At 46.9% G+C, this 11,145-nt stretch overlaps 2 protein-coding genes across 2 annotated transcripts; both read right to left on the bottom strand.

The window, feature by feature from the left end:
- Positions 1 to 472: 472 nt before the first annotated feature.
- LOC128798456 (torsin-1A-like) lies at positions 473 to 5,266 on the bottom strand. The gene is made up of 5 exons (XM_053961985.1): positions 5,022 to 5,266; positions 4,542 to 4,807; positions 2,768 to 2,943; positions 2,534 to 2,661; positions 473 to 1,840 (listed from the first exon to the last, which is right to left on the bottom strand). The coding sequence occupies exons 1-5, from the start codon at positions 5,230 to 5,232 to the stop codon at positions 1,590 to 1,592; spliced, it is 1,032 nt and encodes a 343-aa protein (XP_053817960.1). The 5' UTR covers positions 5,233 to 5,266; the 3' UTR covers positions 473 to 1,589.
- Positions 5,267 to 5,987: 721 nt separating this feature from the next.
- C21H9orf78 (chromosome 21 C9orf78 homolog) lies at positions 5,988 to 11,132 on the bottom strand. Its single transcript, XM_053961984.1, has 9 exons — positions 10,902 to 11,132; positions 10,178 to 10,237; positions 9,858 to 9,909; positions 9,590 to 9,660; positions 9,271 to 9,348; positions 8,301 to 8,498; positions 7,721 to 7,857; positions 6,962 to 7,060; positions 5,988 to 6,550 (listed from the first exon to the last, which is right to left on the bottom strand). The coding sequence occupies exons 1-9, from the start codon at positions 10,982 to 10,984 to the stop codon at positions 6,459 to 6,461; spliced, it is 870 nt and encodes a 289-aa protein (XP_053817959.1). The 5' UTR covers positions 10,985 to 11,132; the 3' UTR covers positions 5,988 to 6,458.
- Between the last annotated feature and the right edge of the window lie 13 nt (positions 11,133 to 11,145).

Below are 11,145 nucleotides of genomic sequence, written 5' to 3'. Positions count from 1 at the left end.
GCATATCACACCTTCAGAGCAAAGACAGTTGGAGCCTCACTGGTCCTTTTTCCCCCCACCCCCTTGCAGAGAAAACTCCAAGATGCTGCCATGGAAAATGTGGGTGGCTTCAAACAGAGCCTACAGTGGCAAGAGGAGATAAGGAGCAGGGTTTTAACTGGTCTCTACAGGACAAATTCATCCTTATTGAATACACATGCATCTAGGAAGTCTGCCTCTACAAAAACCACATGGCTGTAATTAGTATAAACAGTCCAGAAATGCAGTTTCCACTCCAAGCTTGATTTGTTTCACCAGACAGCAGTCACATCTCCTATCTCTGCCCTTTGAACTGCAGAAGGGAGATACCTGTACTCAAGCACAGCTGGAACAGCCAGGAATGCAGTGTGCTCTTCCCTCAACATGGAGTAAATTTGTGCAAAATTAGTATCAAATCACTGAATGCAAAGAACACCAGAAGGTAGCTAAGAAATACATTTCTGATGAGAAAAGTTTATTTTGAACAGCAACTGGAATGTAAAAAGCCTCTGCAGTGCTCATTCAGAAACAAGTCCGACACCCTTCACAGTAACTTCAGTGGACATGGTTGAGGGGTTTTTTTTTAAATGCCTTTAGATCTGCCTCCATATCCCTGCCTCAAAGGCACACAGTATGGTGAGAAGATGAAAAAGGGAAACCCCTGCAAGCTGACCCCTGAATTCAACATGTAAGTGAAGAAGAGAAACCTCTTTTCAATTTCCATGGTGTAAAATTTAATCTGTACACATTTCCCATGACGTTGCAGCCTTTCCCTGAAGCTGACTCACCACTCCCAGAGCACAGTTCTCCCTCCTGAGATCACTCCTGGGAGAGCCTGCTGTGGGCAACATAAAGACTAACCTAAAATAGGAACAAGTACACCAATGTGGCATTTAAGGATTTTAACTCACTTGTGATATTAAGTCTGCTCTCTGAACACTATTCACAACAGAGTTTTCTATTCTTGGTTTGACACATAGGAGACTAAATTATACAACAACTAAATTATACATGTTTTGAAAGAGACAATGGCACTGTATGATGTTGGATAGAAGAGCCCAGATTTTTAAATTCCAGAATCCTCCCTTATCTTTACTGGGCCCAAACTGTTGAAGGCAAAAAGACTCATGTTCTATTTTTAATGCATATTCCCACACAGGACCAATGAAAGCTTTCAGAGACACAGGAACTTTGATTAAAATTCTCAATATTGTCTAGAGATCATCCAGATCAGAGCAAAATCAAATTAAAATTAGGTCATAGTCTCAAGTCCTTCTATACCTGTCAAGAGTCTGCCAAAGGGTTCCGATGATCGCCACATGATTCAAGAGTCTTGAGCCCTGCCAGATCCAGGAATTCCCAAAGCAGTTCCTTCTTACCTTCACAGCACAAGGCTGAAGCACTTGGGAGCCGTGATGGTGACAAAAACGCAGAGGCACTGCTGCTTATTTACACACCAGTTAAAAAATAGTGTTCCTTTCTTTAAAAAGTACTTAAAAATGAAATGTCTCAGGTCCCCCACTTTGTGATTAAGTTAAATTTGCTTCTTTGCAGGTTGTAGCAATAAAGCATTAGAAGTCATAATAATAATCCAGCTTTGCATCCACAGTTTTACATCCTTTATCTGAATAGATTCTCTCCTCTCTGGGGAAGTAGGTCATCTCGTCAGCTATCCTGCTCACGATGTCTTCATCCACAGCGTAGCCACGCGACTCTATCTCAACCCTGACACACATTTTCACATGTTTGTATTCCAGAGGCAGGAAAGGAATGAAGTAGTCAATGAGGTTTCTGTCAATCAAGGTGCTGTGCCAAAATCCACCTGTGAAGGGAAAGAGGTTTGTTAGTATTTCTCTAGTTAAACACTAGCACAGGGTGAATGGGAGCAAGGGGCAGATCACAGCCAAGAATTCACCTAGCATTTTAGGGCACTATAATGCACAAGTCAATACAAGCCCCCTCTCATGTTACTTTGTGCATAAAATTTTGGACAGACACATAAATGTGGTCCTTTAGGCTGAATAAATGAATTTTGACTGTGCTTGAGCCTTGCTCTCCAGGTGCTGCTATCATACCTTTTCCCTTTCTCATCTAGAGAGGGACAGATTTTCTGTCTTATCAGCTCTCCTAGACCAGATTTCTTACTCCTTTTTTTGGAGCTTGTATCTAAACTTTTTAAGAAGTACAGTGAGTTTGCTTCCAATGCTAAATTCAGAGCATAATTATGTTAAAATCCCTTTTCACCACAAGTCCTGTGTGAAGAAACACCATGAAGGACTATGAAGCATTTCCCCCAAAACATGCAGTCCAACAGGCAGCAAACAGGCTGGTGGCCAAGGTGCACACTGAGCTCCTGAATCTTCAGCCATCCTGGGAGCCAACTGCAGGCCCCAAAACTGCAGTTTTGCTCCTCACAAGCCAAGAAGAAACCACAGTTGCTAAAAATGCAGCTAAATGCAGCCCATCCCTTTTGTGTAACTTTTACCACCTCAAAAGCAATCCCAGTTTTACTCACTATTTTTGTTGTTGAAGACAGACACAGAGAGTGCATTTTGAATATCTGTGAGCTGGATATCTTCCCTTGTCCTCCCATTTCTCCAGAAATCTAGTGCTACCTCTGTTATCTTTTCAGCTCCTGCATTGCTAAGTAAAGAGAAAAGAGAGATTGCAGCTTGGGGTAGTTTTAAAAGTTGAAGTTATGAAGTAAAAGCATGGAGTGTACAGAACAGCCTGAGAAGGCACTGTTTACCTGAGGAAGATGAAGATGGCTTGTCTGTAGGAAACCCCATCCAGCAGCTCATAGTAGTCCAGGAAGGGCTTGATTGAGTCAATAAGCCCTGCGTGCATTTTATCCATTTCATCAAAAATGAAGAGTGACCGTGGACAGACGCTCACATTTCCCCGAATCCACGACTGCAGCTGGTCCTGAGTGCCATAAAAGTGAAAGATGCTAAGAGAGCTTGTGTTGAAAAGACAGAAAAAAATAGCACTTTCTGTTTATGGAACCTTGTCCTGGAGGAGTTGTTTCAGTGGTGTCATTTTAATAGTTCTGGCTTCTTGACTAAAACATAGTTACAAGCTGTAAATGAAACCTCAACAAAATCTCATGCTGGTTCTGAAAAATTTTAAGACACCAAGAGACAGGATGGGAGAAGCAGAAATTCTCCTAGATACTCCTATGAAAAGCAAAAATGAAAGTGCACAGTAGGACAAAAAATGGATCCCACCAAGGAACAGCCACACAAAGCCAAGCTCTGACAAGTCAGATGATGGCTTTTGGCAGCACTTGAGTCTAAACAACCTTAATATAACTAATATTAAATTTGCTACCTGGCAGCAGCAGTGAGAAATTGCACTTGCTGTCACTGGCAGAAGGAGAAACAAAATTTAACTCTGTATTTTAATCAATCAATTGCAAGTCCTTCTTAAAACACTGTTGTCCAGAAAGGCTAATAATGGCTTTATTGCACTGAAAGAGTCTCTCACTTAAGCACTGCACTGTAATACCTTGAGTATTACATTCAAGATCAATAATGCATTAACTGAGGGGAAAAGGGTTGTGGTGGTAGATGAATGAAAAATAAATGTTCTAACTGTTTTCAGTGATTCATCACTTTTTAATTTATTCTACTCAGTCCCTGAACTGCAGGGATAAGCAGCAATACTTCCTCCTACTGCCTTGCGCAGCAAATTTCCCAAGTGTATTCATCTCACAACAAATGCAGAAAAACATCATTATATTTCAAAATGGCTCACTTAAAAGAAGGGGAAAATAAGTTGTAAAAGAGAAAATGTCTATTTCCTCCATTTGGAAATCAGGTTTGTAGACCACCATGTTCCCATTTTTAACAGATACAAACTGAATATCAACATGCAGTACTACATGACAGTGGTACTCATTCAAACTGTGCACTGAACAAAGTCAGAACCAAAAAACCATAAAACACATCTGAGCTACTGCTCCATGCTATCACCCTGCCCACAGAACTGACACAATTCCAAATACATTTACCTGTACCTTTCTGACAGCAGAGTATTTTGTGATTTTGCTTTACAGCTTGGAAATGGATCCATAGAAAACTAAATAACCTGCTCAGTGTGCAGCAGAATAGACAATGATGCCTCAGAGAGCCAGGGTGAGCTTGCCATGGTGCCTAACAAACCTGGGGGTCACCGGGTCGTTTCCCAGAGTCATTAACTATTTCGTTTTTTTTGCAGTGCCCACCAACACATCATCTAACTAGGAATCGTGTTTATCCTTAAGTCAGTCCCATCTCTAAGCAGCGTGCAGAATGAAAATTAAACCATATCACTCTTTCCTAAAAAGAGACTCAAAACACAGGCAAAAAAACTTCACATTCACAGGAAAAGCAATCCCGATGGACGTTAGGGTCTACACAGTTCTGTAGAGAAGATCGCAAACCTGGCATAGCATACGTGTTACTGCATAAAATAACATCTGGTCATGATGTACTGATCATGCCGTGACATTTATAACTCATTGCAGCACAGCTCATTCTTACCTTGTAGAGATTAATGCTGTGAGCGTGAGGAAAGTGTAAAGTTGCCACGAACTGATGGACATATTTACTCTGCAGACCTCTTTTGTAAATGCTTTCGGCGACGATCTTACTGACAAAGTTTTTGCCTGTTCCAGTCCACCCGTGCAAGGAAAGCGCGAGAGGCTTTTTGGCGTTGGTATTGTTCAAGAAGCCTCTCACGGCTTTTACAACCACCCTGCTCACCAAGTGCTGCCCGAACAGCTTCTTGTCCAAATTCTCCTGCAGAGCTGCATGGAGAGACCACACTGTGAGCGGCGGGCAGCGGGCCGGGCGCGGGGTCACGCCGCCCGCGGTGGCGGCCGCCAGCCCCGGGCAGGGGCCAAAGGGCCGGGCGGGAGCGGCGGCCCGCGGGAAGGCCCCGCGGGCTCTGCCCGCCTGCCGGCGCCGCCGCTGCCCCGGCGCCCTCCCGCCACCTCCCCTCAGCCCATCCCGGTCCCGCACCGGCGGCGGCGCGCGGGTCGTGCCGGTGCAGGCAGCACTCCCTGAAGTAGCAGTAGAGCCGCGGGTAGGAGATGAAGCCGGTGAGGGCCGAGGCAGCGGCGCCCGCGATGGCGAGTCCCACGCTGATGGGCTCCACGGCGCCGGCCGGCGTGAGGAGCGGCAGCAGCACCAGCGCCAGGGCCGCCCGCGGCGTGCCCCGCCGCAGCTTCATCGCCCGCCCGGCCCAGCCGCCCGGCCGCCGCTTCCGCCCCTCGGCGCCGCTTCCGCCGCCGCCATCGCGGGTGCGGGGAGAGGCGGAGCCGGCGCTGAGGGGCGGCCGCCATGTTTGGGCGGGAACGGGCGGGGCCAGCGCTGAGGGGCTGAGGTGCCGCCGCCATGTTGGGGCGGGCCCCCGCCGCCGTTGGCCTCGCGCAGTGCAGTTATTAAATGTTACAGGCTGTGGCCGTGTCGCCGGGTGTTAGAATAGAGGAACCAAAGAATCATCATGGTTAGAGGAGGCCTTTAACACCATCATGTCCAACCGTCCATCCAGCACTGCCACTGTAACCCCTAAACCACAAAACCCACAGCACCCAGTGCCACATTTGGACTCTTTTTAACACCTCCAGGAATGGTGCTCCACCACCTCCCTGCGTAGCCTATTCCAAAGCCTGACCACCCGAACAGTGAAAAATTTTGTTTCTGATATCTAATCTAAATCAAATCTCCCCTGTCTCAGCTTAAGGCCACCTGTTCAAGGGATCTTCCTCCGACCTGCACAAGGGCACACGCTCAGGGGCAAACTCGCCCCTGGCCTGGCATGGAAATTCTTCCCCTTTTCTGAGAAAAAGTAAAATCTGAGGTTGTTTCTTCCCACCCTGGAGTTGTCACTTTTGAACAATAGGACAATCTGGCCATCAGCACCACCAAAACCCACAAACCAGGAAAAACCCTTTAGCATGAATTCCAGAAGAAAAAATGCTACAATAACTTAAAAACCACTTTTACTATTTTCAAGTTACAAATCTTCACTACAAGTACCCACACTGCACTTCTGTGGAAGACATGTGGACAAGAAGACAAGCTCCCAAGAGCTTTACATTTACAAAGCAAACAACATTGCTGCTTTTAAAGGATCTCTTTTAAGTATTAAGATGGTGAAAAGAAAAATCTATAAAAGCCACTTTGTTTTCCCACTAAAAATTGTCAACCATGAATGCTCATTTCCCATTAAAAAACTTCATTTATAAGAACATATTTACATACAAAGTTACACCAACCAAAGAGTTCACAATCACCTGCAAACTGATTCACTACAAGATCACACAGGAAGAGGTTCGTAGGTAACTTTAGCATCTGAAAGTGGTGACTCTTCCCAACATCCATCGCAGGTCACTGACACAAAATCCTTTATTGGTGGAAAATAGGAACAACTCCAGAGGCTTCAGTCCACATTCATCAGTATCGCCTGTTCATCTTCTTGAACTTCTCATAATGATAATCATCCGTGGCTTTTTCATTGAGGGGACGTTTGCGATTTGGAGGAGACCCTTCAAAAGAAAGAGAAGACAATTTAATATCCCTGTCCTTTCACAGGACACATTTCCTGAGCTCTGCCACCTCCCTTAGACAGTCCCTTGTCGTGTGAGGTTATTGCCTTACACCCTTTGCTATTCTGCCATACTTCCACCAAACCTTTGTCAGACAGCTTTGGCAACACTTCAGTTGTGACCTTCGCTGCTCCACCCCTGAGCTGGAGGATGGAGGATGGATGTCTGTCTCTACAGACATCATCCAGAGTTTCAGGTGTGATCTAGAGCTGCAACAGCCAGCTCTCCTGGATTGCTCCACTCCCACCACCTCAGGGCACTCAGAGAAGAGGAGGAAAGCAGATTGTTCTCTGCACAAGACTCCTGAAGAGTTTTAGTGCCTCCTTACAGCCATTCAGGTTTGGAACTTACGCTCAGGCTCTGGCCTCTCCGTGTCCCCCACTCTCAGCGGACGGGGCTTTGGCTCCTCCTTGTTCCTTCGCACTGGTGCGTTCAGCTCCTCATGATAAACTGCAAGAAAGAAAACATCGGGTAAGGAATATAATCTGGAGCACTCTTATCCAGATGGATAAATTTCTATGGCCTTTGTTATAAGTCATCTTTACCAGAAAGAACAGAAAGTCAGAACCACCCTTATTGGAATTGGTTTCTGTGGTTAATTAGGCAACATGGGGCAGAGCAAATTTCAACAGCACTATTTCAAGTGGCTCAAACACTCTTCACTGCCATCAGAACACATCAACCTGATTCCCATCACCCCTGTAAGCATTAAGGACACAGCAGAAGGCTGCCTTTCCTTTAGATGTCTGCAGCATCAGAGCATCACACAGAAATTAATTCCCGTCTCCTGTCCACTAAGGTCTGTGCTTGCTTGGCCACCCTGTCTGCTCTGGCAGCCTGCAAACTGGAGCCTCTCCATCGTACACCATCTTTTCCAGCACACAAGGCACAGCTTAAAGAAAACATCTTGAAATTTATGAGGCAGTGTCAGCTGGGAGTTCAGAAAGCCCAGCCATGAGAAATACATCCCTCTCCTTGCTGATGGGCAGAAGGAAAAGACCAGGCCAGATAGGATCTATCTGAGCATCCCCGGAAAAGCAATCCTGACACGTTGATACGTGGACTAATTTCTCTGTCCCAGCTGGGTCAGGAGGGACACTCAAGACTTACATCTGTTGTGCTGGACATAATTAACAGCCATGTTGGTAGGAACAAAGGAAGTTTCGCTGTCTTTCTTTTTGTTCTGCTGCTCTGCCAGCAGCTTGGCCTTGGCCTCTTCAGTTGAGATGATGTTTTTTATTTTTGCACTAGAAGAAAAAAAAAATACTCATCGTTAGAAAGGGTAGTAGGATCAGAAGTGCTAAGTGCATGGATTTGGAGAACACTAATAGCACTGCTGTGACATCTGATGCAGTTTTTGAGAGAGGAGGCAGTGCTATAGAAACAGACACTTTGTCTCAAAGGCAAAATGGAAGCTCCTATCTTGATGCAGGTCCTATCTTCAGTGCAGGACACAAAGAGGTCCTGCAGAAAGCTGCTGGGGTCAGGTCACAGAAGAGCCTTTTCCCAGAAGTCACAGGATGGAGCTGCACCAAGCCCTGGGGCTGTGTAGGACCAATCCAGAACAAGGCTCAATCCCACCCCATCCCAAACTCGGCATGTGTAATCCAGGCATAGGGCTGCTCTGCCAGCCAACAGCTGCTCATCCTGTCAGTCCTGGCCAGCACCCACAGATCTGTGAAACACATACTCGATTCCCAGGTCCACTTCAGGAATGCCACTCAGCATCTGGTTGGACAACATCTCCTCAGTCTTCTTGGCAGAGGAGACACGGATGTTCTCTGGCAGCTCGTACAGAGAGTCCTCAGCATTCTTAAGCTTCACCTTCTGCTCCTCATTCTCCACAATTCCCTTTCTCTTCTTCAGCTCAGTTTCAATGTACTTCATCCTAAACAGCAGCACACAAGTGAAATAATTACCCCTGCAGCCCCCCGGAGTTACTAGACTAGCCCAGATCTGAAAGGGCTTTGGGGGAATATTTCAGGGTCAAGGCAAAAGATTCCAAAAGAGGCTCTAACCCCCGATGTAGTCCAAGACATTTATTCTTGAAGGTTTCCAGGGGAGAAAGAGAGCAAACAAGGAAGAACAGGGCCTTTATCTAGACTCCTGCTCAGGAAAAGATAAGTGGCTCTCAGCCAATTAGGTCAAGAAAGGAAGGAAGGGTTAAACTAACATGGTTACAGCTACAGGGGTCTCTAGGGGGGTGAGGGGAAACCCATTTCCCAGAGGAATACAACACACAAGGGACAGGACATTTAATTCTGTTCCTGTACTCCGTTCCAGCACTGCTGGAGCACAGCTGCATTCCTGTGCTGACAGCTGGGAGAGAGGAAAGAATCATCTCTCCAAAAGCACTCAGCTAATATTAGTAGCAAGAATTAATTGTCCAAGAAACAATCATATCCTCCAAGATCTTTAACAGCCAGCAGGGAAGGCTCCCACTGGGATTAGTGCCAAGCTGGCTGGTTGGCCCCTCCTAGCTTTGTCCATGAAAAAGCCCTCTCAGCTCCACAAGGCGGGAAGTGAAAGGGCAAGGGAAGATTTCAGTGAGAACTGGGAAGATGTCCTGGGACTACTCAGAATCCACAGCATAAAAAAATAAATGGTGAGGGGCCACCCAGCCTGATTCAACACCAGAGACACAACACAGCACAACTCACATGTCAGCATCTTCATCCCGCCTGTTGGTTTCTGCTGAGAAGGAAGTTCCCAAGTTCAGATCTTCCTCTTCACTAATCCTAAGTGGAAAACACAATGTTTACAGGTTTTGGTGGGGTTTTTCGTTGGCTGTTTGGGTTTTTTTGGGAGAGGTGTGTGTGGTGGGTTTTTTCAAAGTAATTTAACAAGTCAGAGCAAAAGTAACTAGTCAGACTGTGTTATATGAAACTCTTCAAAGTAACACATCCTCTGGTTAATTAATTACCAGTTGTCATTAAATACTAGTCCAGGGAGAGATTTTCAGAGCTCACATGCACTTACCTGTCCTTGCCTCTTTCTTTCAGCTTCTTCATGTCCACCATTCCCCCAGATTTTATCTTAAATGGGTCATCCTATAAAACAAGAAATAACAAAAAGCCCTGAAGCTTCCCTCTAGTTTAATGCTAGTCTTCAAAAACTGGATAAAACCACAGGAAACATTTAGGAATTGAGCTGTGACACCAGTCCTGCCCCAGGCTGGACTGACACAGTCAGTGTTCTCACACCATCCCATCTGAGCCCCGAGGTGATGGAACTGTCCAGCACTTACCACAAGTGTGGCTTCTTCTTGCAGCTTCTCTCCCACCAGCAGAGCTACAGCACTGATCAGGCAGATAAAGAAAGAAGATAAAATTCAGCAGAAGGAAACACAGCACCAACAATACTGCATTGCTTTATGCCTCTCTAAGTCTCCCTGTCTTTTCCATCCTCAGGCTTTAACATAGAAACTCCTCTGAAAGGAACATAATTTTGGCTGTGTCTGACAACACAGTTGTACTGGAAGGAGGCAGATGACAAGAGAGAAATTGGCTGTCACATCACACCCCTGCATAAAATACAAATTCCCCTCCCCAGTGCCACATCCCTTACCTCACCCCATTGGGCCGCTTTCTGAGGCTCTGAACTTCTTTGGCTTCCTCAAGTTTTAACCTAAAAAAAAAAAAATTTGACTTAGTACTTGACACTTTGGTTTTAATTAATTAATTTTCTACAGTTAACACAGAATTTTCTATTCCACTTTGCCCTAAACCTCTGCATATCAGCACCCAATTTTGGGTTTCAAGTCAAATAGGTATTTTCTATTTATTTAAGCAATCCCACGCATTTGAGCAGTAAGAAAAAAAATCAAACAAGACACCTGCTGGATTTGTTCCCCTCTGATGCCTTCCCTCAGCTGAGGAAGGCAGCACCAAACACTGAAAGGCTTGAAGAAGAAGCCAATTTGGGAAGGACGAGCCCAAATACATCCAGGCATGAGTGACTCTGAGGAAGGTTGATGGTGAATTGAAATCTCAAGAGTTTCTTCCTAAACTGACAGGAATCCCCAACTTCTGTGATCACGTAAGGCTGTGACGCACGCTGTGACGTCACGCCACAACACAGCGGTCCACCACGGCAATAGGACGTGACGTCACCGCTCACAGCACAGCCGTACGTGACGATATGACACGACACGATATCGTGACGCCCGGACACCGCACCGCTGGGCTAAAGCAGACCCGGGGTCCCGGCCCGCCCCTCGACCGCCGCGGGGCCGGGCGCGGTTGGGTTTCCCGCTCGGCCCGGCCGGGTTCCCCGCCGGCGCCCGACCCACCTGACCTCCTCGGCGAGCTGCTCGTCCTCCTCCTCCTCCTCCTCGTCCTCCCTGCGCCGGCGGAAGGATTTCTGGCCCGGCATCGCTCCGGCTGCCGCGCCGCGGCCGCCACACCGCCGCTTCCCTCCCGCTGCTGCGGCGCGCGGCGATGACGCCACGACCCCGCGACGAAGCCGGGCGACACCGCCCCTCTGCCCGCAGCTCGGCCGGGCAGCAGCCGCGGTCCCGGCGAGCGGGGCCGGGA

The sequence above is a fragment of the Vidua chalybeata genome, chromosome 21, assembly GCF_026979565.1.
Source record: "Vidua chalybeata isolate OUT-0048 chromosome 21, bVidCha1 merged haplotype, whole genome shotgun sequence".
Classification (NCBI taxonomy): Eukaryota; Metazoa; Chordata; class Aves; order Passeriformes; family Viduidae; genus Vidua; species Vidua chalybeata.
The sequence above is the reverse complement of the archived record's forward strand: the minus strand, read 5'-3'. Positions and strand labels throughout refer to the sequence as shown.